The 11,874-nt window shown below is 37.9% G+C and overlaps 3 protein-coding genes across 7 annotated transcripts; 1 reads left to right on the forward strand and 2 right to left on the reverse strand.

The window, feature by feature from the left end:
* Positions 1 to 3,028: 3,028 nt before the first annotated feature.
* Positions 3,029 to 4,470, reverse strand: LOC113294984 (serine/threonine-protein phosphatase 7 long form homolog). The gene is made up of 4 exons (XM_026543348.1): positions 4,420 to 4,470; positions 3,919 to 4,316; positions 3,597 to 3,762; positions 3,029 to 3,514 (listed from the first exon to the last, which is right to left on the reverse strand). Exons 1-4 carry the CDS (start codon positions 4,468 to 4,470, stop codon positions 3,029 to 3,031), a joined length of 1,101 nt encoding a protein of 366 aa, XP_026399133.1.
* Positions 4,471 to 6,409: 1,939 nt separating this feature from the next.
* On the forward strand, positions 6,410 to 9,569 carry LOC113297958 (ribonuclease H-like). Of its 5 annotated transcripts, none has more exons than XM_026546572.1 (10): positions 6,410 to 6,522; positions 6,672 to 6,798; positions 7,166 to 7,324; positions 7,462 to 7,551; positions 7,814 to 7,888; positions 7,970 to 8,065; positions 8,156 to 8,299; positions 8,789 to 8,896; positions 9,010 to 9,061; positions 9,147 to 9,569. In XM_026546572.1, the coding sequence occupies exons 2-10, from the start codon at positions 6,700 to 6,702 to the stop codon at positions 9,179 to 9,181; spliced, it is 858 nt and encodes a 285-aa protein (XP_026402357.1). In that variant the 5' UTR covers positions 6,410 to 6,522; positions 6,672 to 6,699; the 3' UTR covers positions 9,182 to 9,569. The 5 variants fall into 5 exon arrangements, with proteins under 5 accessions (XP_026402357.1, XP_026402359.1, XP_026402360.1 ...); XM_026546574.1 differs by having other exon boundaries at positions 7,973 to 8,065; XM_026546573.1 differs by having other exon boundaries at positions 6,421 to 6,522; positions 6,690 to 6,798.
* Positions 9,570 to 9,835: 266 nt separating this feature from the next.
* On the reverse strand, positions 9,836 to 11,533 carry LOC113297959 (F-box/LRR-repeat protein 3-like). The gene has a single exon (XM_026546577.1). It carries the CDS (start codon positions 11,433 to 11,435, stop codon positions 9,996 to 9,998), a length of 1,440 nt encoding a protein of 479 aa, XP_026402362.1. The 5' UTR covers positions 11,436 to 11,533; the 3' UTR covers positions 9,836 to 9,995.
* Positions 11,534 to 11,874: the final 341 nt, after the last annotated feature.

An 11,874-nucleotide genomic window follows, 5' to 3' on the forward strand; every position in this document is an offset into this window, starting at 1 on the left:
TGTTGATAGAGTAAGGCATGAACAATGGTTGGAATGAAGATCCCATTGCTCAAGATGAAGGAACGAACACTCAAAATGAGGAACCCCAAGGCCAAAACAATCAGGTAAACTTCCTATACTCTTCAAATTGTCGGAATGGTGCTCCAAGTGGTCGAATCATCCACACTATGGAACAACTCAGAGAAAGGGTCGTCATAGTCGGGGGGTGTATACCCAAACGACTCTCTGAGGTCGTCAGTATATTGACACTACCAATAACGACTCAAACCTGCAACTTTTCCAGGTTATGAAAAATCGTTAGGATAGTGTGCTAAACATTGACGACCCTTTTTAACTAGGTCACTTAGAGTCGTTTTGTTGTTTTGTTTACACATTGACGACTCTAAAACCAAAACTCTCTGTAAAAAGTAACACTTAGGGTCGTCATACATGTAGTCATATGAAATGACGATCCTAGCTATCATTTACTAATTTCTTTTAGAGTCGTTAGTTTGATTAGTTATATAAAATAACGACCCTTGCACTAGATTCTCATAATTTTTGATTTCATAAAATCATTTCATTGAATCGTAAAAGGCATACATCTCGCATACCGTTGCATTGAAGGAAATGAAATACAATAGATAATAAAGGTGCACTTATACACTTAATCATATATGGCATAGTTATATCTAGTGCCTTCCAAGATAAAGTAGCAATCGTGGAGCTCAAACTTTTCCCCACGAAGCTTCTCATAATAGCGATACGCCTTCCCCAACTGAAAATGCAAATATACTTAGTTAGTATCGATCAAAGCTTTTTATAAGTTTTACCTCTTGTTCAAATACTTACTCTTACAACACTCAACATATCCGAAAAGGCTTCCCTAACAGCCTTAAGTTCTCTTTTCAAAACATCACACTCGAATTGTATCTTCTAGAAGTGTTCCTTGACTTGTTTCAAAGACCTTGAGTTGCAATTTCCGTCCAACGCCACAAAAACGATGAATACGCGGTTCCACCAAGCATCTGATGTTTCATCAATGTCTTTGTCTAGACTTTCAAAGTGGTTAGTGACTGTTTTCCAAGCTCTTGTAATGGCACAATTCTCTTCATTAGTGAATGGAGTCATGATGTTTCTCTTTTTTTTTGCTCTTAAATGGTAATTAAATGAGAAGGAGAAGAGGAGGTTGATAATTAGGGTTTTGATATGGAATAAGTGAGATATGGGCCTCTATATATAGAATGGAGCGACCAAACTGCCTCAACCACATTTGGTTGAGTTAAATTCAAAAATAAATGCAACCACTAACATGAATCGTTAATCCGTAAAGATTAAAACCAAACGACTCTTCATATGTACCAGAGAACGACTCGTAGAGTCGTTATTTTATATGTGTACAAGGTGACGATTCAAGGTGAAAACTGGGCAGAGTTGGTTATATCTATCAATGTAGAGTCGTCACTTTATAAAAAAGAGTCGTCATACATCGAGAAAAGGGTCGTTGGTCTACAGAAAATCTGGGTGACGACTTAAAGAGTCGTTCACCTGTAAATTATGCTGACGACTGTCTGGGTCGTCATATTAACATCTTACAGAGTGACGACCCTATACTGATTTTGTTGTTCTTTTTTGTAGTTAGTTGTACGGGTGAGCTCTCAACCTGAACCCCTCGAAACTGTCGGCCCGGATACCTCCCAAGCATATATGACCGATTTGGTACGTTTTTATTGTTTGAGTCAATGTATATCCATACGAAAATTGTTTAATTAGTGTTTTATAATGAACGTGTTATTTTTTTAATGTAGACGTGGAAAACAAAGGCTGAGGTCAAGGAATGGATTATTTCCAAGGCAAAAGAGAATATGTGCGTAATTGTTCAAAGCAAACACGTTGATTGTAAGCAAATGGAGATGGTATGCGAGAGAGCGGGGGATAAGGAAGAAAGTCACAAAGGGAAGAACTACAAGTATGTGAAGAAGACGACGAGGGTCTACAAAACTTCATCGAAGAAGATAAAATTCCCCTTCAAGATTGTTTTCAAAAGGCATCCCGAAACTCTACTATGGTGGATGTATAATATTCCGGATGGTCGTCACAACCATCCTCCACCTAGTACTCTTTTAGGGCACCCAGCATATGCCCGATTGAAACCACATCAAATGGAAAAGGTTCGGAAGATGAAGCGGTGTAGTCCCCTTAAGATTCTAAATGCAATAAAGGCGGAAGATAAGTCAAACTTGTCTATTCTTTCCACAATCTACGTTGCCAAAGCAACGATCAAGAGAACTGAATGGGATGGTATATTAATTATGCAACAATCAGAGTGGTTGGCATAAAAACATAATTATGCCATGCAAACAAGGATCGGTCCGGGCGACAAAGTGACTCATATTTTTCTTGCCCATCCTAGGATGATGGATTTGGCACAGTGCTTTTACCAGGTCTTGTTCATAGATTGCACCTATAAAACCAACAAGTATAACATGCCATTGTTGAACGTGGCTAGTCATACTTCGGATAAGCAATCATTCACCGTGGCATGGTGCTTTATGGAAAAGGAAGAAATAGAAGACTATGTTTGGGCTTTGGAACAAGTTAGGTTGATTTACCGTGGCGAAGAGACACCGCAGGTTATATTTACGGATAGGGATTTTGCAGTCATGAGTGCCGTTCGTCAAGTTTTTCCCCTTGCTCAACATTTTCTTTGTATGTGGCACATCCAAAAGAATCTTTTTAATAATTTCAAGAATCAAATCCAAAAGATCAAACCTGCAAAGGGTAATCAACGTTCCAAGGAGGAAGACGAGCGTCTTAGTAAACTTTCAAAAAAAGAGATAGCGGAAGATAAAAAGAAAGCCAAGGAAAAATTTGATGAAGAGGGGGATGTATGGGAGGATTTCTTCAAAGATTGGGACCTTTTGGCCCATTCGAAGACCGAAGTAAAGTACTATGCAAATTTGCAAAAGTTCATCGATGTTTGGAGTACGGATTATATGAGAAGAAGAAGAGGTGGATGCTCTGTTGGTCCTCCTACCCGGAGTCGGATCTACCCATGCACCCACCATGAGATGTCTACAAGCCTAGAGTGTTTATCATTCCAATGCTTGACATCAACTTTAGGTTCATAATCCACCTTTATACCCGCTTCGTCAGCCTCGCACTTTTCCAACGCGTGCTTGAATGGAGGTATATAATCCTCATCGGGTGAATCTTGAATAAAACCAAGTTGATGCATGATTCTTATCGGATTGTACATTGAAAAACAGTTAGGGTGAAACAAAGGGCCATGGTAATACATGACATCTTCCATTGCGCCAACTCTATTATTCTTGTACGGATTGAAGACTGCCTCTTTAGCCGTGATGTTGTCAAGTTTTTGACGCATTTGTATCAACGCATCAGTTTGTTCCCTATCTTGAGAACCAGTGAACAAGTATTTGGTTCCCGTTGGACTACCTTTGCTCCATTGTGGGTTGAGTTCCACATCTTCATTATCTTTGATCAGTGATGGGAAATGATCATAAATCCACACCTATAGAAACCAATGAAATAAACATAAATAATTCAATTTTTAAAATGTACAAAAATAAGAAAAATTTCATCAATCCAAATACCTGGATTAGAGCCAAATTCCCATTAATTTGAGAAGTTAGTTTGCGAGATCCCTGAGAAAGCTGACCATTCAGGTGTGCAATTATGGCAGTCCCCCAAGAGTGCTTGCTCACATCTTCCAAGGGATCCAAAAGCTGAATAAGGTTGGCGCTCACCCGGTTACCTTTGCTGTCAGGAAATATAACCGACGCAAGGACATACAACAAATACCCAGCCGCCGCATAGCGACATTCCATATCAGAGAAACCTCCTTATTTTTCCTTCTTTTCTGTCCCAGAAAACATGTTCCTAATATCTACAAGTTTGAACTCTTTCTTCGGGTACTTAGGTCCCTTCTCGAAAAGCCCATTAATCTTCACGGAATCCCAGCCAAACAAGTTTTTGGTCCATGTATAGATGTCTTCCCAACTAGGCCTTCTCTTGAACTTCTCACCGGTTGATTTTCCTTCGACCTGCAACCCTAATATCTGTTCTGCGTCATCAGCAGTTATCGCCATCTCACCAAAAGGAAGTTGGAATGTGTCGACTTCAGCGTGATACCTTTCACAGAAACTAGATACTGCGACCTTGTCATACGCAATCACAGAGTTCAGAACGGCATTGTACAAACCTGAGTTTTCAACCAAATCTATAACTCTTGCACATTCACCTTCTAGCGGCCACAACTCCATTTTCTTGAAAGAAGATTGGTGCCGAAAAAGACGTGTGGCATACTTATGATCCTACAAAACATAAACAAACACGTATTTAAAAAACAAAACATAAACAAGTTAACACCAACTAATCAAATAGCAAGCAAATTTGGGATTCTTCCGATTGTCTCACTAATGCAATGAGCCCACGATCCAGGATATCCAAATAGAACTTTGCCCCCATCTCTAGGTTCTCCTCTAAGTTTACCACCTCGAAGAGGAGGCAACATCAAATGAGTAGTGGGAACGTGTCTCGCACTGGTTGCAATATCTGTTTCATCCTTCTTAACCCTCTTTACCGGCTTTTTCTCCTTTGAATTCTCTTCCTCATCCTCAATAGTGGTTTTACCATCATCACCACCTTCATCCTTTTCATCATCATTACCTTCATTATCTTCCTCCTCATCATCATTATCATCACCGCCATTATTACCTTTAGGTTGTTCCTCCTCATTACCATCATCCTCATCATCACCACTACCATTACCTTCACCCTCTTCCTCCTCTTCTTGCTCTTCTTCTTGTTCCTCTTCTTCTTCTTGAATCTCTTCTTCTTGTATCTCATGTTCTACACCCTGTTCCTCCTCTACTTGCTCTTCTTCTTGTTCATCTTCTTCTTCAGCACTAGTGTTATCTGAAACAACAGGAGTGTCTGATTCTGACGAATCGGATAACTCATTACCTTTGTCTCTTGGTTCGGTGATAGAAAATGATACCTCACTCGGCCTTCTTCCGCGCAATGGACCGGCAAGTAAATATTCATCGTTGCAGGGAGGTTTCGAAGGAGGAGTTGTCGTGATTTCAACCCTGTCTTTCGTTTTCTTGTCACTACATTCCAAACATGAATTTTTTTTTTATAAGACATCAACTTTATCTCTATCAGTTAAAGAGTCGTCAATGATATGCTCTAACAAAATAACGACTCTTCATTACAAAGTAACGACTGTAATTTATAAGGTAACGACTCTTTGCAAAAATTGGACAGTGAGGATGATTTTGGTCCTTAAAGGGTCGTTAAAGATTAAACTTGGGTCGTCAAACAAGTAACTGCCGACCCTTTAAAAGAGATGACGACTCTAGGGATTATAGATTACTAACGACTCTAATCTAGGGATTATATACTACTGACGACTCTATCGTTTTCTCCAACAGAAGGCAGTTCAAGTTCAACCCAGAGTCGTTACGCACTAATTTTGGGTCGTCAAACTACAGCCGTCATCTTCAACCTAATATGGTGACGACTCTATTCTAGGGCACAAAAGGTCGAAGTAGCAGAACAAGGGTCGTCATATTTACACTAACAGGTTAACGATTTTTCATAGAAAAAGCATGCAATGTAAGAGTCGTTAGGGTATTATTTCTTCGATGCTAACGACTCTCACTCCGTAACTTCTATTTTTCAGTTACCAATCTCGATTACACAATCAAAAAACAACCAAAACATCGAATAGGAGGTGGGTTTAAGTTCACGTACCCTCTAATTGGAGCCATTCCCTTTTTGGGTTTCGATTTGCTTGCTTCAGGAGCTCTTCGCACGTACACCTTTGCATTCACCGTATCTACAAGATTAGGAATTTGAAGTGCTTTGCGAGCGGTTTGCTTTGTTTTAGCCATATTTGTAAAAGAAGTTAATCGTCGATTAAAGTTTTATCATCGACGATTACGCGATGAATCGGTTCGAAGAATTTTCCTCGGTGGAGGTGGAGTCGTTAATGGTGGAGGTGGAGAAGAGAAAGGGAGGAGAAGAAGATGAAGATAAAAGAGAAACTGATTTTCTCTTTGATTTAATTAGGGTATATAAATTAGGGACCTTAATTAGGGTAGTTAATTAGTGAAACTGATTTTCAATTAGTGAAGGGTAAAATAATATATTCATATTGCGATATTTATATCCCTGAAAATTTTGGGGGGCAAACAAAATTCCATGGCCCCAATTGGAAGTTATGGCCCCAATTAAACTAGGATAAAAAGCTACTACGGTATAATAGCGAATGACCGAATCATTGGACCGTGTTTGGACTGAATCATCTTGGATTGGACCGTGTTTGGACTGAATCATCTTGGATTTGAACCGTGTTTGGACCATAAGTTTGGCCCCTCTATTAAGTGTTTTCAGAATAATGTTAGACGCAATCGACGCATACTTTCTGAGTAAACCTGCCAAAAAGAAGACCTAACGAGTCGTTTTCACCGGAGTTGTTCTGAGTCTGCCACTCTCTACCACTAAAGGTTACAGGTTAGTAACATTTACTGTTCATTCGTTAAATCTTCTATTTCAATGATCTTAACGATCGTATCATATGAGTTTAGATTTCTAACCGATTTTTTAGGGGTTTTCTTCAGTTGAACCCTCCTAAAACCTCACCTAATTTTGTTCAGTTTTAGTTTGTGCTCTTTCGCTAGGGTTGTATCAATGGAGAAAGAAAAAGATGCTTTCTATGTTGTCAGGAAGGGAGATATCGTCGGTATATACAAGAGTTTAAGCGATTGCCAAGCCCAAGTTGGAAATTCTGTAAGATTTGTCCTATTAATCCTTAAATATGTCTAACTTTGTAAACGATGTATGTATAATTCTGGGTGTCGATGGTATCCGGTAAAAATTGAGATTATCAGAAATGGCTTGGAGGTGTTCGATTATGTTATGTTGTTGCATGTTTGGAGACTGATAAAGTGGGAAAAGGGTCGTAGAATGTTGCATGTTTTAGTAGAGTTGCAAATTTCATAGTGTTCTTGTCTTTTATGTTAAACTTAAACCTGGATATGGAATTTCAATTGAAATCTACTATTGTGCTCTTCAAATCGATTAATTGTTTTAGTTTCTGCAACTCTTGGTAGTACTTTCCATTTACTAAGACATGTAACTGATTTTCTTTTGATAGGTATGTGATCCTTCTGTTAGTGTATTCAAAGGATATTCTTTGGCTAAAGAGACCGAGGAATATCTTAATGCGCGTGGTCTTCAGAAGGCCACCTATACCGTCAATGCAGCAGATGTAAATGAGGACCTCTTTAAGGATCTTGTACCTTGTCCCTTTCAGGTTAAGTATTTGAGCACTATAGCTTTCAAATTAATATTAATGTAGTCGTTGGCCATAGATTATATCAGACACTCTATTTCTGGCTGCCAAATCAGACACCCTATTTCTGGTCTTATTTTTATATTTTATTATTTCAGCAACCACCTTCCTCCAAAGGAAAATTACCAGTTAAAGTTTTCCCACAAAAGAGATCACATGAAATGTTGCAATCAGGCAATATAGTAGCTGTAAGTAAAATTACAAATCTCACATCATTAGAAAATTTTCGTTGAAATAGACCTTTTCCTTCCGTCCAAAGCAGATTCCATGAACTTCACACAGTTTTTCAAGATAATACTTGTAGTAGACTAGCAGTTTGTTTTCTGCTGTTGTCTATATTGTTGAGTTTGTGGTTCAATGCTATACTGGTGAGTTTGTTGATTCTTTGAGGTGGCATTCTAGCTTCTTATATTTTGTCTTATTTTCTAATTGTTTATATGTTTTTTGCAGCAAATAAATGGTTCTAGCTTTCATGCAATGGGTCCGAGCAAGATAATCAAACATGAAAGTTCTGTACCGGAACAAGTGAGTGCTCTTATGTGGTTCTGAAGCAGTATTAGAGCATGGAATTGACTCTTTTATCTCTTTCTTTCTTTTTATCGTTAGAAGGGTTTATGCATAGTTGAATTTGATGGTGCTGCTAAAGGAAATCCTGGACCAGCTGGTGCTGGAGCAGTACTTCGAGCTGAGAACGGGCAAGTGGTATAGAATTTTCACCCTTGGCTAACGATTTTAGCTGTTGTCTTTCCATATTCACAATGGATGGCTCTCTGACTCTGTGTCTTTACGAAGCTCTGTCGATTGCATGAAGGTGTTGGTATTGCAACCAATAATGTGGCTGAATACCGGGCGGTGCTTTTAGGGGTGAAACACGCCCTTCAGAAAGGTTTCAAACGAATTTCTGTGCAAGGTGATTCGAACCTCGTAGTTAATCAGGTTTGTTTGTTTTCCTTTCAATGGTTTGATACAGTTACTTATCTTCTCTGAAAGTCAAGAAGCCTGTCAATATGTGGTTACTTTCATCATGATACTAACTTGTGAAAACCCTATAATTTATGGTGACACTCAGTGTGATACTTGAATTATCTAATGTCACTTATGGAATGTTAATTATTATAGCGACTAGATAGACTAGTTTTCTCTGTGCTTCCATAACTTGATTGACCCTCTTTTAATGAAAGTTCTGCTCATTCCTTCTCCAGCATGCTTTTTTGAGGAAAACCTGCAATGCATGGAATCCATATCTATATTGGCTCTTTTGTGTGTATTGACCCTCTTTTATTGAATTCTCAGGTGTTCCTTCTGCAGCATACTTTTTTGAGGAAAACCTGCACTGCATGAATCAATATCTATGTTGGCTCTTTTGTGTGTATTAACTTGTTCTTATTATGTTAATAAATTATAGATAATTATTTGCTGAAACAGGTTCAGGGTAAATGGAAATGCAAGAATGATAACATGGCAATGTTCTGCAAGCAAGTTAAGGAACTTAAGGATAAGTGTGTCTCTTTTGAGATCAAACATGTTTATAGGGTAAGTGTAACCCATATGCTTCTCCCGTATCTCGACGATTCTTACCTCTTTTGGTTTCGTCTTGTCACGTTTGGAATTATTCAAAGTTTTAATATTTTCTTGTCTTTTTTAAGGATTTTAACAGCGAGGCAGATGCTCAGGCGAACTTGGGAGTACATCTAAGGGGTAAGATGAATCTAATCTCTATCACTCTCCCGCCTTGCATTTAAATCATCATAACAGGGTAGCGAGATGTTTCTGTACTGTGCAGATCATCAAGTGGTCGTGGTGGATGAGAAAAATTAAGTTTTGCTCGAATGGTATGAATTTAGTTGCTTGAATGGTCTGATGAAGCTCCCCTTGTTACTGCGCTGGGTTCCGTCTTAAAAAATAGCTTCCAAGCATCCATCACATCTCTCCCACATGTTTCTATTGGCTCAGTTTTTGGTTAGCCATTTTGCTGGTTAATGTGTTATGTACCACATTGCCATCTTTAATCTTTCGGCAATATTCTAGGACTGAGGGAGTTTAGCCTTGTCACAAGGGAATACTAGCTACATTTTTTTCTTATTGCTTCTTTCTTAATCTGCTACAGTTAGTTCAAAGCTACAAAAGTTAGATGACACAACTGTTGGTGTATATTATGGTCGCGTTGTACTAGGTATCAATCTCGTATGACTTTATTAACGTTTTATTATTTTTCTTGAAAAATTTGTTTTTTTGATTACCTGAGGTGAAGGAGGAGGATATCAGTTTATGGTCATCAAGAATGTCCAAAACTGGTAAATACTTCCTGGAATCCCTGAGACTAAGAAATACATTAAATAAAAAATCAGCAAAGAATGTCCAAAGTTGGTAAATACTTCCTGGAATTCCTGTGATTAAGAAGTAATGAAATAGAAATCAGTAGACTTGATGAAACTTGAAAGAGCTGTGTAGGTGCTGAAACCTACATCAATCTAAAGAAATTTCATGTTTTCATTCATGAGTTTTGGATTAACATTAACTTACATTGTATGAATACAATTACGGAACAGTCCAGAGTGAGATTCTCATCACTCATCGTTCTCTTATTTACAACAACAAAAGAAAAGGTTTTATTTTACATTCAACATTGAGATCAAATATCAATAACAATAAATTTCTTCGAAACCCATTTCTTAGCATCAGATGAGACCTTGATATCTTCAACCAAAACACTTATCAACTTGGGCAACGCCATCAAAATCACATCCACACCTTCAACTCCCACCCTTGAACACTGCCTGATGTCCACATTCTCTAACCCTTTACAATTCTTACACATTAAAACCATAGCAGAATTTGTTATCCCACGACACCCTCTCAGCTGAATGTCAACCAAATTCTTACAAGAAGCAAGCATAGACACCAATTCCTTATCAACTAACATTTCATTAAAAGACAAATCCAATTTCCTTAATCCCTTCAAATTTTGTCCCAATGTAGTTAACAGACCAGGTTCTCTCTCAACAACATCACAATTTATAAGTGCTAATTCTTCAAGTTTCATACTATCTGCCCCAAGATTCTTAAGACCTTCACCTGTAATAAGACAACAACTTTGTAGTCTAAGACTTACAAGACCATTAAAACACTCCCCAATTGCAGATATATGATAGTTATCAAGGTCTAATGGTAACCGAAAATCGAGACGCTTAATACTCGATTTAGTACTTGTTATAAACCTGTGCAAACCTTCTCTACTGCCTCCGTCGTATAAGAGCAGTGAATCCAGTGAATTACAGTGTTCCGACAATTGAAACAGAACAACATCAACAATTGTTCTACTTGTTCTTACCTCAATTTGTTCAAGATTCTTTAAACAGTTAAAAAATGAAGTAAATGAATCACCATACCCGATGCTTTCACAGTTTTTTAAACGTAAATTCCGAAGATTTTTACAATTCTTCCATAACCACTTCATTCCATGACCCTCAGCTCCAATACCGGATAAACACAGAGTTTCTAAGCACAGCCCAGATTTTCCGGAAACCTGAGTTTCCTCCTCAGAATCAGAATCATAATCAGGATGGGAATTGAGGCTGTGGAGTGTTAGATAATCATCATATTTAGGGCTTGAATTAGTAAAAGATAGGTCTTTCAGAAATGGGAAATTCTTAAGCCAGTGGAAATTCAAAGGTCTGGGTGATGAAACTTGAAGAGAAGTAAGATGTTTACAGGAATTTGATACATATATTAAAGAAGATGGAGATATAGGCCCAGCTAAGAATCTAAGTAGATGAAGATTAGAACAATTTGAAGCTACAGACATCAAAACATGATCACAACAAGATGAAATTTTGGAGTTTGGGTTTGATTCTGAGACGATTGTAATCGAAGAAAGATGAGGGTAATTAGAAAGAAATGAAGAAATTGAAGAAGGGTTATTATTCTGGTTTATACAAATTGAAAGTGAAGTAATTGAAGTTCTGTACAGGTTTAACCATCTTTTAGAGACCAACGAAACTGATGAGGATGATGTTGAAGGTACACGAGTGAAGATTTCTTGAATTAGTTCATCACATAGTAAATTCTCCATTAATACAGAAGAACAGAAGAATTTTCTAGATAAAGATGAAGAACCAAAGAGAAGAGAAAGAAATTTTAGAGTAGGTAAAAGGAGGAATATATATAAACAGGGTAACACCATTTTGGGTGTGAATAAAAAAAAAAAGGAAGTGGCAAAGGAAGTCCACGCCACGAAGGTTCGTACCATACAAATTAGGACCGTCCGATTGAGGTGATTACTGGAAATGAGTGTACCGTGGTCTTTAGGGAGGATGGTGAGATGATTATGTCACGATGCTTTTTTGTATTTTTTGTTTTGGCTTTTTATTTGTTAATTAAGTAATATTTTTGGTGGGTGTGGTCTATTTTTGTTTGCAAGTAGGGTCGGCCAATTATTGTGTAATGTGTATGCATGTTCAAGGTTACTAAGGCCAAGCATTATAGTGTAGGCATCCTTTTTTTATCACTCG

This window comes from Papaver somniferum, chromosome 7 (genome assembly GCF_003573695.1).
Source record: "Papaver somniferum cultivar HN1 chromosome 7, ASM357369v1, whole genome shotgun sequence".
Classification (NCBI taxonomy): Eukaryota; Viridiplantae; Streptophyta; class Magnoliopsida; order Ranunculales; family Papaveraceae; genus Papaver; species Papaver somniferum.